The following is a 16918-nucleotide window of genomic DNA, read 5'->3' on the forward strand; positions in this document are numbered from 1 at the left end:
CTGGGGAAGAGACAGGTACTATGGTCATTGTTCCTCTTTAGTCTGAATTGGACCACACCTAGAATATGGCATCTTGTTCTGGGCACTACATTTTAGGAAGGCCCTTGGCAAATGGATGCATGTCCAGAGGAGAACATCCAAGGTATTAAAGGGCCTGGAAGGAAAAGATGGTGCTAAATGGTTGGAAGTGTTGAGTATATTAGCCTGGAGAACACTGCAGGGGCAGGACAACCCTGTCTTGAAATATCTGAAGGTTTTGTAGAAGATAGGGCAGAACTGCCCAAAATCTTTCCAGAAGACTGGAGAAGAAACCAGTTATACTTCAGCAACTTCTGGAGAGGCACAAGTTTCTCACCCTTAGACAACCAATTACAACTTAGCCCACAAATACTGTGTTATCTTGTGGAACTATTGTTTGGTTTAGTGGAAAAGTAGAGTGCTAATGTTCTCCTGGCCAATAAAAATGGCTATTCAACTGCTTAAGCACCCTACGGGGGTTCAAAACTCTCTCGAAGTTACAACATGGTAATATAAAGGGATACAAAACCAAAATAAACCAACTAGATACAGTTTTACAGCTTTAATTTAAAACTTTACCAATGACAAGAACAAAAAAGAATTTAGTTACAAAAAGAGAAGTTGTCTATACAAAAGAATAGAGGTGCCTGTTTCACAACAGAATCGGCCCTTGACAGTATCAACTTAAAACCGGGGGTAAAGTGCTTCAGGTGAGCAAAGCAATGCATGAAGAGTCATAAGAGTGAATTACATTTAGGAAAGCAATATGGTGTGACTGTGGCAGACCGCTTTTTGAATGCAACAATTGCTCCCGGAAAACCAGCGTATCAGAAAAATGTAGATAGATGCTCTCTCCATAATAGATAGGATTTCCACGTGCACAGAAATGTTGCTGTGGAGATACAAAGAGCCAAATCCAATCTTGAGGATAGAACAGACTGCCTTCCCTCGCCCACCTGAAGTACTGCAAGGGGTACGCAGAGCATATCTCACAGTCAAGGCATTCCCACTTAACCATACAACGTAGCAGGTTATCTGTGTGTCCTTCCTGAACATCTGAAGTTGCTCAGAGATCAACAAACTAACTTTGCCCCCATCTCCTTCCCTCTTTATGCTTGTAAGGCTGGAACTCATAGCTTAGGATCTGATCTCTCACGTTCCTGCAAACAAGGAATATAGGTTGGCATTAACTGTTCCCCAAAATTGGAAGAGCTAAGCTGCTGTTCTGTCCATCCTACCACCACTTTGACTCTTTGGCAGTGAGACGTGCTGGGAAGATGAGAGAAACAATGATTTTTTAAATTATGTGTTTATATTTATTTGAGTGCCATGCTTCATGGAGGAAGCCACTCCTGCTCGCTTAATGGCCACACCCTTGTAGCTCTCCAGTAGCAGCAGGCCTCCATTGGGATCTGACAGAAAGGTCCAAGTGAAGGATCCTTCACTAATATCCAAGCAATACCATTCTGAAGAACTATCAGAATAACTGTTTCCAACAGTGGGAGAATTTCATTTGGTGATTGTTTTTTTAGTTCCTCCCAAGCTAAGGAATTCCTATCAGTAAAATACCAGCATGACTGGGGTGACTGTTCTAATCTAGACCCCTCCATTCACTTTTATTTAAAAAGATGACATACACAATCCTATTAATGGCCTACATAAGGAAGCAACCACCGGCCTTTAATATATAAGGTTGTTCGTAAAGCTGCGAAGATGCAGCATGCATGAGAAACTTAGCCTTGTGCAAGTCAATCCATATTTTTTCTCAAAATGTAGCAATGGGCTTGTCCTGGGTTTTGCCTGCTAGATCTTATAGCTGAGTTTTTGCTTTACAAACAGGTTAGGTTTGACCAAAATAATTTCTGTAGTAAGTTTCCTCAGTTAACATCTAAAGCAACAGCATTCAGCCATGGGGGGGGGGGGAAGCTATACAAGCCCACAATTGCTTTCTAATTTGCATAGCGACACCCAAAAAGTTTATTTAAAACCGTTGCTTGGTTCTTTGGCAGTAGAATCTGAGCAACCAAAGTTTGAGGTATGCGCACCGTTCTGTCCTCTTTGTATTTTTCCTCTTTTGGATGACAACTCAAGAGAACCACAGATACTACCCAGTGACATTCAGAAATCTGTTCCTAACATTAAAAAAAAAACAGTAGTAGTGACAAGCAGCATAATCTGGGTCTTCTGTCGTCTTACTAGATATAAAAACCAAGTTAAGAGTAATGAAGTACCTAGAAATTTGTGCTAAATGAGTCCTTTATCTATGTATTACTGCACGACTGGAAGCATAATCACAAGGCTCTGCTTTCCTCAGAGACTATAAAGCAGTCTCAACCTTAGCAGCTTTAAGATGAGTGGACTTCAACTCCCAGAATTCCCCAACCAGCATGGCTGGCTGGGGAATTCTGGTAGTCCACTCATCTTAAAGTTGCCAAGGTTGAGCAACACTGCCATAAAGGGATTGTGAACTAGTTGCAGACAATAGTAAAATCATTCCATCATCCCAGTTGACTAAACTAGTCACTGATTTGAAATTGCTGGCAATTACTGGGAATGGCAAACAAAGCATTCATAACTATGAACATAGCACTTCCCATTTTTTGGAAACACCATTTCCTAGCAGAGCTGAATAAACATTCATTTGTATCCCTATTTTAGAGACGGAACCGTAGACAATTATGCTTGTGTAATTAGGGGATGAAGGACAAGACGAGGATTGCTGTGATCTTTCTTGGATTCCCATAGTGGGTCTTGTGGCCTAATTCACATCAAGTCAGAGAAGCTCAATCAGTTCTAGAGAAGGCCAATCCTTTAACAGAACGAAGGGAAGTCTGAGTCTCCCTTATCACGGCCCATCTGGGAACATTCTCCAACATCACCCTGTCAGCAGCTCCACGTACCTTACGACACTACACCAGTTTCTTACATGAAAACTAATCACCCTCTTCCATCAGAGATTACTACATATTATTTATGTTCTCATGTTACATTCAAAAATGAAAAAAGCTGGAGGAAGTTAGCATCTCCTTTATCAAGCTCAGCCATCTGATTCGTGTTGTTTTTATCATTCTGCAAAAAGGTATTCTACCTTACTGCTCAACAGATCTCTCTGCATTCAGATTGTCCTCTCACTCTTGTGCGAGAGAAGCGTTCTCTGGTCATTCATGCCAGGAGACACGCGCCAAAGCCATGGTTACACATTTGAGGCAACAGAGCACATTTTTTCTCACTTCCAAGTAAATACACTTTTACTGAGTCAACCCCATCAAAATCACGATCTGTAAGACTTGCTCCAAAGTCAGTGCACAGAACCGGGCGTTTAAAATGCACCATATTTGCTATGCTGGGGGTGCAGAGGCTACAGTAAGCTTGCAAATTAAAAGCTAGCACTCTCCAGCCAACCCTTCCTTTCTTTCTTCCTTTCTTTCTCTCTCTCTCTCTCTGATGGCTCCAGGGAGAATTCATTATCTGAATTAGTTAAGTAGCACTTGTCACTCAAAAAGAGATTTTAAAAAAAGTTGCTTCCGACTAAATAAAGAAAAATGCAGCCGTGGATACCTGAAATGTTTTTCTTAGCATTACAGTGGACTTGAACTCTAGTATGAATTCAAAATGGAGGCTCAGACAGCTTTTTGACCCCAAAGTGGATTCGGGAAGAATTTTGTAGGGCTCTTACATGAAGTGAGGCCTACAAGACTGATTGACAGACATGAATTCACTGTAATAGAAGTACGCTGTGTTAGACACCCTTAGAAATGTGTGTTTCCTTTTTTAATGGCAGCCACAAGCTAAATATGTTAATGGCCTGGAATACAATCTATCTTGTCCGTCAGCCGTGTTGTCTTCCACCAGGAACAAACGAGAATTCATAATGGGTCAGAGCCAACAGCCCTAGAGCAAACCTGGTCCTTGAATTCACTCCACAGCAAGAAACATTCCCTTGTATTGTCGAAGATGTTCCTCACAGGAAAAAGAAAGAAAAGCAGAAAGGTTTTTTTTCATTGATCACCTAGCCGAAAGCCCTGGCCCCAGTTATGCCTCGTGTCTCCCTGGCGATTTTCTGCAGGTCTTCGCATGCTGGCAGGGGGAACCCCAAATCCGGATACCCCTCCTCTTCTGTTGGGCAGCCAGCTGTACCTGCGGGTCAAGAGAAGGAGGAATTCAGAAGGCCACCCTCGCACCCATTCTGCTTTAGCAGCCAAACAAGAGTTCAGCAGAGAGCAAAGCTAAAGAAGCGAGAAGGGCTGAAGTGGGCGGAGTTTCAGTACAAAGCAGTAGGAAACATTTAGAATACAGGCAACTTACAATCACAACAGGGACTGGAAAATTCATTGTTAAGCAATGCAGTTGTTAACCGAGGCTTTCCGTGACCGCACCCAATTTTACATTTTTTGTGGCGGTCGTTAAGCAAATCATGCAGTTCCCATTGATTTTGCTTGTCGCAAGCCAGCTGGGAAGATTTCAAAAGGCAATCACATGACCTCGGGATGCTGCAACTGACGTAAATACATATTGGTTGCCAAACGCCCGAGTTTTGATCAAGTGACTGCAAGGGGAACACTGCAACGATCTTAAGTGCGAGGAATGATCACAAGTCACTTTTTTGGTGCTGTCGTAACTTTGAACAGTTGCTAAATGAATGGTCGTAAGTTGAGGACAACCTGTATGGGATTAAGGAAAGCATTGGCTTCATGGGCAATATTTTTTTACCAGTTTAGACTCTATCAAAAATTCTGGGAAACAGCAGAGGGGCTGCTCTCTGTGGTTTGGTGAAAAATCAAGCCAAAGTTAAACTTAAGAGGCTTTCCAGCTTAACGTCAGGGTCACGTGATACACATATATAACTATCATTCAACTTTAACCTACTATATTTTGTATAAATGAGTCCCATATTTCATTATACTTGTCCATATAAGGTCTAAGTCTATAGGCCATCTGCTCACAGGTGGCAAGTGTAACCAGGTCTTCAATCCACTGAGTGAATGGGGGTATACATTTATCTTTCCAATGCTGCAATATCAGTCTTTTGGCCATAGTAAGGGCACAGAGAATCCATTTACGTTGTCCAGTTGTTAAATTCCATGTAATAGGTATGTAACTCAAGAGAATTTAAGCGAGGCCCTTAATGGGGGACAGACAGACCCTGAGCCTGCTGCCATTATCACTGGACAACAACATTTCAGGAAAATATAGAGGAAGTGAGCAAGTCCTGCATTTGGGAGCTTCTAACAGCTTGAATGAATCAGTATTTCTTTATTTGTCTATGTCAGAGACAAAACATGAAATAAGTGCAGCGACTGACCTAATTATGCATCCATCCATCTGGAAAAGTCTGCATGGGTCTCATGACTGCCATTGTACTTTTTTTTTCAACTGTAATTAGAATAATGCCTCAACATTCCAAAGTATTCAAGCCTGATTTTTTTTTTAAGGATAAATAAACCAACTTACAGAAACTGAGGTGTTGACAGAAAATTTCTTCCTCCCAAATCCATTGGATATTTAAACATTAAGAAAAAGTACAGATGACCAACCAAGTTGCCGATCAGTTCATTGATGATACTGTAGGATATTAGGAAACAGCATTTTACGGTATTAAAAATTAACATTGCAGCATTTTCTACTAACAATTTGAAAGTGTCTTAATCAATAGGGCCAATTTCGAAGTAAGTAACAAATATGGCATTGCACTGTTAAGAGCTTGAGGGCTGCTAAGACTGAAAATAGCCCAAGCGTTGCACCCTGTCTGCAAACATTTTTGAAAAGATACACTTTTGCAAACTTGTGGGGAAGATAGTGCTAATGGATTAAACACTGAATTTAAAAAGCAACTGCCATAAAAATACATTTCAAATCTAGGAATGATCAAGTCACAATCTCTATCATCAACTGCAATCTATCTGAGTTCTGCCCTTTGAAGGCTTTGAGGACAGTTCATAATTTTAAGTTTGCACTTCTTTCTGCATCCTCAAAGAGGTGGTGTAGGGGAATATTTCAAGCATGGGTGGTAGCAAAACCCTTCAAGCCATCTGGCTGAAATTGGTCCAGGCTGACGTCCTCAAAAGGACCTACCTTCCCTATTATCTTAAGACCATTTTACCTGAAATTGAAGCAGCTGCAGACTTTCTAAAGCTTCTCCACTACAGCCTAAAGATAAATCTTTCATCAAACTGAATCTTGCATCCCAAATCAAATTACTATTGAATCTAGATGACAGTTTGGATTGAATCAAGCCCTCTTCAGACTGAACCAGCACTGATTTGCACAGATCTAGCAAACAGCCTATTTTTGGCTGCATTTTTTTTCTCTCTTTCTCTTTCTCTTTTTAAGGTCTTATAATAGAGGCAGCCAGCCTGCCGTAGCCTTAATACACTTACGGTCAACTACCCCTAAACCAAAAAAGGAAGGGCTGAAAGTTGTAGCCCCACCTTCTCCAGCGATGCATTACTACTACACCCTTCCTTTCAGATCACCTGCAGCAGAGCTTCTTAAGCTTTCATGCCCTGGACTCCTTCTTAGCAAAATGCATTTAAATGCATAAAATAAAATACAGATATAGCTTGTTTTACCAAGGAAAATGATTATGCTCAAAGACAATTATCAAAATATTAAAAAATAACAAACATATGTGCTTCTTTATTAATCCATTAAATCAATACCAAGGTAATACTCTATTTAGGTACTTTTGGAGGAAAATTTTAGATGGTGAGCTTTACTAAAGTTAGCAAACATTTCTGGAGTCTAGAGGCTCATTTAGAGCAGCGTTTCTCAAACAGCAAACTGGCTGGGTAATTCTGGGAGTTGAAGTCCACATGCCTTCAAGTTGCTAATTTTGAGAAACACTGATTTTCACTTAGTGAAAATAAAGTTATCATTTTTTTCCCATCGAAGTTCACAGACTCAGGGACCTAAAGAACCCAGGGACCTAAAGCTTTGGAGGGCTTGTTAAACAGGAATACACTCCCAGTCACAAAAGGGTTGTGTGCCCTGGAAGTCAGAACTGGATGGGGCAGCCTCCGGACTCCACAGCAGTGTTTTTTAACTTCAGCAACTTTAAGATATGTGGACTTCAACTCCCAGAAATCCCCAGCCAGCACTGATGGCTGAGGAATTCTGGGAGTTGAGGTCCATACGTCTTAAAGTTGCTGAGGTTGAGAAACACTACTCTATAATATGATTATCTGTCACATACAACCTCCTACCAACTAATTTAATTCTAACATGGGGCAAATTCAGGTGGTAGATTAATTTGAGGAGTTCCTTTTATCCCTGAGGAGGAAAGCTAAATGAAAGATAAAATGAAAGGCAGGAGATTTATCTAATAAATCAATAAAATAAAGCTCCATCAGGAATAGTTTCATATGAGGAGCTTGAGCAGGGCTGATTCTGCCGCAGTGCCCGCTTGGTCCTTGTGAAGCTTCTCTAAAAGGATCCATTGAGAAACCAGCTGTGGGAATCAAAGAATGAATTCTCCCTTCAAAGTTTCCTCTTCCTGCATATTCAGATGTACTGGATGTGCAGCTTAAGTTCTACTCTAAATCGCTTGGGGATGATTTATTGAAAGGACATGATGCCCCAATTGTCTCTACCCATCCCATTTGGTCTGGCAGCAGGGGCATCCTGTGGGTGCCAATGGCATCTTTCGGGACCAGAAAGCATGCCTTTTCTGTCACAGCACCTGGCCTTTGGAACAGCGTTCTCCAACAAATCAGATCGGCCCCAACCCTGCCAGCTTTTCACAAAGCTGTGAAGATTTGGATCTGTTCCTGGGCATGGAGGTCGGACTGTTGATTGGCGCCCATGAGGTTGTTGCTTTGTGGCAAATCCTACCCTGGTCACTATTACAGTATTGATCTTACCTGTATATTGATTTTAAATGCTGTTAGCGGCCCAGAGTTACCACAGTGACATGGGTGGCCATATAAATTGAGTGAGTGAGTGAGTGAGTGAGTAAGTAAGAAAGACACACACAAAGTATCTGGAGATACTTACGAGCCTCCAATGATATAGTTGAATCCCAGGATAACCCATGGCAAATAGCATGCCTAGGAGAACAACAACATATATATGTTTATCATAAAGTACTTGAACGACAAAATTATCCTTCCACCTCATACACTAAGACCCTGAACCTGACTGGGCCCTTTTTCTAACAAGGAAACACCTGTTGAGCTGCCACCAAAAAGACTGTTGGTTGGGATATTGGCTGGGTAGTAGATTATCCTATCCAAACTGTGCTAACATCAAGAATTATATCTGGAGCACTGTGAAGAAGGAAAAGATCACACAGATGTCAGATATATAAATGCCAGACTTCTCTCAAAAATCTGGAAGGAATCAACGGGGGAAGAAGGAGTTGCCACCATTATTTAACCAGATGTTGAAATTCCCTTGATTTGGGCAAAACCTCCCGAAGACAGAAGCCCGTGTCTCAGGCCACTCACCTTAAACCGAGTCCCAAACCAAAATGACACAATCATGTCTCTGTTCAGCTGGGCCCAAACATAAAGTACTGACATGATCAGGGGGATCATCAGCAACTATAAGAGAACAAAGAATCCAACATAGTTTAAATCAGATATGAAGACTCACAAACTGTACTAAAAATATTACAAAGAGACTTTCTGTTCAATTCAGATACACCTCTGTCCTGTTCAAACTTTTTTCTACCTCTGTCAATATAATTGAAGGTGTGTGAAAGGTCCCCTGTGCAAGCACCGAGTCATGTCTGACTCTTTGGGGGGATGCTGCTTTCGCGATGTTTTCTTAGCAGACTACAGAGCGGGGTGGTTTGCCATTGCCTTCCTCAGTCGTCACTGTCAATATAATTACAGGGAATGAATTCTGGAACAAGAACATTTTGGGAAAAAAAAAAACATTTTGCAGCAGATTTCTCCATAATTTGTGACCCACTAAATCTAAAGAAGGAGGGACGCGGTGGCACTGCGGGTTAAACCGCTGAGCTGCTGAGCTTGCCAATCGGAAGGTCGGCGGTTCGAATCCGCGTGATGGGGTGAGCCCCCATTGCTAGTCCCAGCTCCTGCCAACCTAGCAGTTCAAAAACATGCAAATGTGAGTAGATTAATAGGTACCGCTTCGGTGGGCAGGTAACGGCGTTCCGTGTAGTCATGCCGGCCACATGACCACGGAACTGTCTACGGACAAACGCTGGCTCTTCGGCTTTGAAACGGAGATGAGCACCGCCCCCTAGAGTCAGACACGACTAGACTTAATGTCAAGGGAAACCTTTACCTTTACTAAATCTAAAGAAACCAATAACCACATAAAGCCACATAAAGCCGATAGCTGTGGCAATCAGCCACTGCAGGGCCTCAGCCTCAAGATGCAAACACTAAAACCTAAACAGGAGATCGGGGGGAAGACTGCTAACAGAGTGCATCTAAACTCTTTTCTTTTTTTTCAACTAATTGCAGTTTAGCACTATATCTGAACCTTCAGCTATAATTAGTGTTAACTTTCATTTACTGAAAACACATGTATAAGTCAAGATTTGATGCTGGCTTGTTTCAGTAAATTACAGTAAGAGAACTAACTAACTACAGCATGTCTGGGTTTGAACATGAAGTTAAACATTAGTCATTACAGATTGGAAACAAAAGCTTCCAGATGTCTCCTTGCAGCCACACCAGAGGACAAGGAAAAGGCCAGGAATCAGGGGCCACAATAAGTTCTGGTTTTACCAATATGTTCAAAAGCAGCCATATTCTCCAATGGCTGTTTCTTAAGTCACTTTTAACATTGACTTGGAAGGATGTGCACCAAAACTCCTAATAAACCTGATCTGCATGACTTTCAAAAGAAGGACATACTTACTTGCATATTCATAGCCAAGCCAGTAATCTTTCAATTTTCATTAAGGAATACCAAACTAAGCAAAAAATAATACTTCTTAATGATTCAATTGTATACAAGTAGGATAAATAATACTAATACTTGTTGTTGTTATCATACTGAAGTCTTTTTGATCCGGCTGAATATATTTGGACGTCCATCCATCTGCTTCATGTGGCTTTGACTAAGCCTGTAAAATCTCCCTCATTCATAACCAGATTGGGTGCCAATGATATATTAAGAATAGGCTACAACAGGGTTGGGTACATAGAGATTCAGAGTATTGCAGGAACCCAGCCATTGTCTTAGCATGTTGTATGAACTAGACCATCTTGTTAAGCCATAATATGGTTTATTTATTTGGCACATTGTAATACTAACCGTGCTTTGTTAACAACCCTTTTGTGTGAACCCAGCCAAAGAGCCTTAAGCAAGTCTTAAGATCTCATTCATTTATACAGCGTTTTTTCCTGAGATGATCACCTTTTCCACCCAAACACGTGGAGTCATGATTATTAGAAGAGGGATGGGGTTGCTGGGAATGACTTTCCTAAAGCCGCGAAAGCATCCATAACCAATCTCTGCATCCCTTGGGGGGATGCTTTTCCAGGACCCAAACCTATCCAAAAGTTGGCAGCAGATTAGGGAAAGGATACCACAATGCAAATCCAGTTAAACAGCAGCATGAACACGTAGTCCGCAGGCCTTCCATCAAAAGCACCTGCGAACAAAGAACGGCATTGCTGTGAACCTAAACCATGGCAGTTGTTTTCTTCCCTGTCCCCAAGAGGCAGTGGAAGCCTCCAGGAGGCTGTGATTAAATTGCAGGATACAACTTCAACTTTTGTTCTGAGAAAGAAACAAGAGACTGCTCTGTTTGGGGAGGGAATTTTCAGGGAAAGTATATTTGAAAGGCCAATTATTGTAGGAAGATCTAAACTACTATCTCTATATATTTGGGAAGTGAAGTCTGCACACAATATGAAGTCTAGCATGGGAGGCTTTTTCATGTTTATTACACAAAATTAACATAATACAGCGTTCACCATGCAGTCAATATTGTAAATTCTGCAGCTCCCGCAACATAATCTGAGTTTGAAAAATGCATTACCTAACAATTAGTTTGCAAATTTCCATTGGTTAAGGCTGCAATTCTTGACACAATTACTGCAATTGGGAATGACTGATTCTGTGGCTCTTGTTTCTAAATAAACTACATAAAAACAAATCCTAGAATATTTAAAGGCAACTCTTAATTGGTTGGCTTCAGTAGTTTTATTATAAGGAGTAGAACAGAAAGCAATTTTTGTGCTCCCTATGTTTAAAAGGTACTTACATTTAGTAATAAACAAGCGTATCATAAATTATTGTATTACCTCAAAGGAAAATGGCTCTGCCTGCACTTTTAATTTATTGTTTCTAAATGATTAGAAATAAGCAATTAAGATACTTGGCCAAATTAAAGATACTTAACAGGATCTTAAAATCTTTCAAGCCCCTTCATTTCTGTTGGTGTCAAACCTTTAGCAATTGCCTGAAACTGAAATTAATTTTTCTCCAAGAGCAAATTCACGGAGTTCTCTTTACCAGGAATGTTTAACATGGAAGAGCCGTAGTGTAAGAATTCCAGCAAGAGAACTAATTTTAAATATAGATCAGTATATCTCAGTGTACCACTACACAGAGATTTTTGATAATTTTGAGAGAGGAAATCTGCCTCTGGTTGTTTACATGACAGTTGTTTTAATATTGATATTTTCCGACACTGCACTTCCCCAAAATTGAGGGTAGATGCAGAGACAGATGATGAGGCAGAAAGGGGTGCTTTTCCCTGAGATTTTCTTAGCCTGGGAGGGGAAATCTAAATATTCAAGTGATTCCCTTGCCAAGGACCACAGGATTGCACCTAAGTTTTGTTTTCTGCCTCAGCTTGCAGAAACGTTTGCACACCTTTTCATCCACTTTGTTCTAATATATGCATTTTTTTCTAGTATACCCACTGCTCACAGACAGTTTTACACAATTACGTACATTTCTATAAATCCATACTGGTTGTGAATTGAGTAAGCTGGCTTAAAAATATAAACTGACAAATTACTCTACCACCCTCAAAGGTAAAAAAGAATTGAACATTATAAGAACTTGTATTAACACAAACTGTATATTTACCTGTTTCCAGACGTGATGAATACTGATACAAAAAATATAAGTTCACCAGATACAGAAAGCCTGTCCCTGGGCCAACAGGGAAATAAAATGTTGCAGTTATTGGCCTCCAGATCTGTAGAGACAAAAACAGCATATATGTAGACTATTATTATTTGAGAACTAGTTTAAATAGTGCCAAAGTTATTTGTATCAGGCAGTATCAGTAACTGGTAAGATTTGTTGTTGTTTATTCGTTCAGTCGCTTCCGACTCTTCGTGACTTCATGGACGAGCCCACGCCAGAGCTTCCTGTCGGTCGTCAACACCCCCAGCTCCCCCAGGGACGAGTCCGTCACCTCTAGAATATCATCCATCCACCTTGCCCTTGGTCGGCCCCTCTTCCTTTTGCCCTCCACTCTCCCTAGCATCAGCATCTTCTCCAAGGTGTCCTGTCTTCTCATTATGTCGCCAAAGTACTTCAGTTTTGTATTGTACTAAATCCTAACAAAGCTAAATCTATGATTATCTGTTGGATTATTTGAACAAAGTAAGCTTCCAGCCCTTCCCAAAATGAGAATATTGAGCTCCCATCAGTATACATCTGAGGGATCATAAGACACCAGGATTTAACAGCCCTGAAGAGAAACCACTGAGCCATTGTGAACACCACAATAAAACTATGCTTTACTGGGAAAGGGTAAGATAAAAGAACTTTGGTTCATATACTCTCTTCTGTCTCCTGGTATAGTTGTAAGAACAAATTCAAAAGCGGTTTTGTATGAATGGCTTTTTCTCCACCAACAACAAACTCATTCAGCAAGCAAAGAACTTTATACAGAGTAGAAGGTGCTACTCTAGCGAGCTCTACAAGAAAGTATCAGCAAGCTTTCAAAAAGGGTTGCAATTGAAAAAAAAAATAAGGAAAAAAAATAAATGAAGAATCTCTCAAAGTGATTTAGTAAGACTTGGACATGCTCTCTGGTCACAAAATGCTGGAAGACAGAAAGCTCAGGGAATCTCCTGGAAGAGACAGTAGCTGGTTGACAGCACGGAGGATGTCCCAACCATTCAACACTTGCAGCTCACACTCGTATGAGTGACTTGGGTTCCCTTGGTATTGATTCTGGATGGTTGGTGGTGGACTTGGGGAAAAAAAAAACACAATCTATAGACTATAAGACATAAACACAGCAGCACAGGCAACATCTCTCTGAGATTTAACTTAGAGTCTATAGATGTATAACAACATGGATGATTGCTTTCTGCCTGCTATTTAGTTATCAACTGCTGTCACATGTGAACTTTAGCAATCTTCCACCTGTTATAGGGAAGTTCCTGCCTGTCACATTTTAAGAATAGCCCAGCGAACTAAGCAAATGGCAGCCACTACATAAATAGCCTTGCTGCAAGGGACAGACCATGTTTTCATTTGGACTCGGAACGTCCCCTAACAGCGGGCCCCTTGGATGCGCTGGATGGTAATTTTCCTTGTCTACAGCCAATATGGACAATGGTTGCACCATCAGAGGCTGAGCTACAGTCAAACACGTTTAGAGGGCATCGCCCCAAGTAAGAGCATGTTATAAAGCAATTAGTTCCCCATCTAGATAATTACTGCATCTCCCTGTGCTAAAGGAATGGTGTGTGTGTGTGTGCGTGCGTGTATACACACACACACACACACACACACATACACACACATACCCAATTCTATGTGTTTGGAAACTAAGTTCTCAGTACAAAAGCAAAGAACATGGAAATATACCCACAATCTAAGACACTGCTTGTCTCTCAAATTAACATGTCTGCAAGGAAGCACATTTCTCCTCCAATCTTGAGAAATGCAGTCTTGCATCTAACAACCCATCTATATTCTCCTTTGCATTCCTCTGAGGTTGCACTAAAATGCAAAGGAACAGGCACATCAGAATGCTGAAGTCTACATTTCACACTCCAGGCCCTGCTTTTCATAGCATACTAACCCAGTTGGCAATGGAAAAAGACACCTGCTCATTCAGAAAGAAAGATGATTTATCACACAACTTTAATTCCTATCATATGTTGCATATCTTCATAAAAGGGAACTTCCATCTATCAACAGCATTTTTATTATCTTGCAGAGAATATGCGTAGCTCAGGGTTGGAGCAGTGGACTGTAATTACTTAGGCAGCTAATGAAATGTCTGTAAACGAAAAACAAAGTTTAAAGAATGCCTGCAGCCCAACATTTTTATTATCTATTGTCTTATACCCAGTGATCCATACTGAATTGCAAGGAATAATATGAAGCTCCATGGAGGAAAATCAATTCCATATAGCTAAGCACGTTAAATGTCTTCCTTAAACTCTTATTGGTAAGAAAATCTCATTTTGTGCAGCTAACAGCAAGTGTTGAACAGAAGAATCAAATCTTCCGTAAGAGTTATTTAGATAACTGTGACCTCCTCAAAAAAGAGATTAAATGACCATCCCCAGCTTAAATTATTCCACATTTTTTCACTGTACTGGTGCCTATCAAAATGCCAGCAACCCCTCTGAAACGTAATGACTGCTTATATTCTTTGCGTTAAAAAATATAGCTCCGCAACAAGACGAAAGGCAACACTGAAGTCTGTAACGTGGATAAATTGAACAATTCAACTGATCTCCTATGCTGTTTATTTATTCTATACCCCTTACTATTTCAGGTGGTTTGTGTTTTGTTAGCAATGGCTGGAACAGCTCAACTGTTTCCATGATTACTGAAAAAGAAAACACCTCCCACACATACATCCTCAAGAAAGGCCTTATTTCTGTCTCATTCTACAAATGACATGACACGCACATTTTCACACCTATCTTACCAAAAACAAATAGGGATCATGAAAAAGAAGAAAACTGAACCTCTCAGGAAGCTGGCTTTGGCAGCCAACACAAAATAGTACTTTTATGGGCTTGTGTAGTAGTTTAGTATATGCACAGCCCTACTTAGCGAGTCTTCTCAGCCCTCTGCTATGCTATGTGCCTCTCCCTGCTGAGATCACTACTTCCCACCAGGGCAGTATGCATCAATTTCCCACTTTTCAGTTTCAGAGCTACCTTACAAAGCGCTTCACTTTTGGTCAATCTCCACCTCTCATGCAAAGATCATTCAGCAACAGGATCACACCATGTAATAAATAAGTTATAATTAGGTTTGCACACCATGCTAAGCCAAAGGTAAGCAAGTAAACTCTGTTTTGGCTTGGAGTGTTAGGTGATCCTAGTTTCATGTGACTCTTATCTTCAGGCCAGAATGTCATCCATGCAAAGCAAAGCACATTAGGGTTGGTCGGTATCTGGATGGGAATCCACCCTGGAAACCCCTTATATATACCAATTTCAGTTCCACAATATCAGAACAGCACACAATAAATAAATAAGTGGGCAATTGAATCCCATTGGTGTCCCCTAGTAAAGTCCAAGATGCTACCTAGTAGTTTCCATATGGGCTGAAATTAGCCCTAAACAGTGTCAGGTTTGGACATATTAAGCAAAGACGCAGCTCTCTGGAGAAGGCTCTAATTCTGGGATAGTGGAAGGAAGAAGAAGAGGACGCCCAGCAGCAAGGTGGATGGAGTTGGTTACAGTGGTGATTAGTGCACCATTGGAAGACATGAAAAACCTGGTTAGAGACAGACTGTCATGGAGAAAAATCTATGTGGTCTCTAGGAATCAAAAATGACTTGATGGCACAGAATCAATCAATTAATCAATTTCTGAAAGGTGATTTTCTTTTTTAAGTCTCTCCAGTCCCGGAGCAAGAGTCACACAAACAGGCATCTCTTGTTTGGGTAAGCGCCATTCAACCTCTTTCAAGAAGAAAAAAAACTTTAGCTTTTTAATGTCAAGGTACGCTGTCTCCCACCCGAGTCAATAACGGCACTTCCACCATAGCTAAAAAGTACACGGCTGGAGCACCAGCCCCGTACATTCAATAACTGACTACAATTCCCAGCATACCCAGCGCGTAACTGCTTCTATGGTCTATGGGCAAGGGTGCGCCGTGCATGCCGGGAGCTGTAGTCCAGATCGCCCACCTGGAAGCGGTTGATGAAGGCGTCGGGCCACAGGAAGAGATAAACGGGGCTGATCAGGCCTAGCTTGCCGACGAGGGGCACCACGATAGAACTTGCAAACCAGTAGCGGGTGATAAGCGGAATGCTCCGGAACCAGTCCCCAAGGTCCGACATCTCCCCCTCGCCACTGCGCCGCTTGTGACTGCGACGCCTCGACGCCGGGCCTTGCGCTCCTCACTCCCGCCGATGCTTCTTTCTCAGCGAAAAAGTGGAGCGTCGAGAGGGGGTGGGCTGGCCGGTGGGTGGGGCCCGCCTTCTTTCGACGTGGCCACACCGAATTCGGCCAAACGGCTACTTCCGGTTCCCGCCTTCCCTTTGCTAGGCAACGGAACAAAAAAAGGGAAGGAAAGTAGCGTCACCGGAAGCTTGATTCTTAAAGGGACCAGGCACCTTTTATTCCCTCGTTCCCTGTAGTTGGGTGTATCTATGTCTTGCATAAATGTATCAACCTTGTCTTAATTCAGTTGGGTTTTTGCTGCTGAATTATTAATCATTTCTGCCTGAACACTGTTGCTGGACAAAAAATAAAAATATTTTAATTCACTGTTCAAATCAGTGGCCCTTCGGGGTTTTCACTGGATTGCATGTACCATCAGTCGCCCTGGGCGTTCATTCTTGCAAGCAGAAGAATGATACGTTACATATCTAAGGTGTCATGCTATCTAAACAAGCTTCGTCGACATATTTATGTCTATTCAAATCATCAGAGGCTCACATGCCTGCAACTGCAGAGTCATGCTAGTATATAGGCGGAGCTGGTGTCATTGAACAGCCCTAATAAACTCCACTCAAGGCTGAATTGTC

At 41.4% G+C, this 16918-nt stretch overlaps 2 protein-coding genes across 2 annotated transcripts in view; one reads left to right on the top strand and one right to left on the bottom strand.

Annotated features, from left to right (window-relative positions):
• Positions 1-16918, top strand: part of ZHX2 (zinc fingers and homeoboxes 2) — a 193475-nt gene that overhangs the window by 64327 nt on the left and 112230 nt on the right. The gene's annotated exons all lie outside the window — the stretch shown is intronic.
• On the bottom strand, positions 566-16340 carry DERL1 (derlin 1). The gene is made up of 8 exons (XM_063299636.1): positions 16076-16340; positions 12040-12151; positions 10527-10591; positions 9853-9879; positions 8463-8558; positions 8011-8063; positions 5470-5580; positions 566-4155 (listed from the first exon to the last, which is right to left on the bottom strand). Exons 1-8 carry the CDS (start codon positions 16226-16228, stop codon positions 4017-4019), a joined length of 756 nt encoding a protein of 251 aa, XP_063155706.1. The 5' UTR covers positions 16229-16340; the 3' UTR covers positions 566-4016.

This window comes from Candoia aspera, chromosome 3, assembly GCF_035149785.1.
Source record: "Candoia aspera isolate rCanAsp1 chromosome 3, rCanAsp1.hap2, whole genome shotgun sequence".
Lineage (NCBI taxonomy): Eukaryota > Metazoa > Chordata > Lepidosauria > Squamata > Boidae > Candoia > Candoia aspera.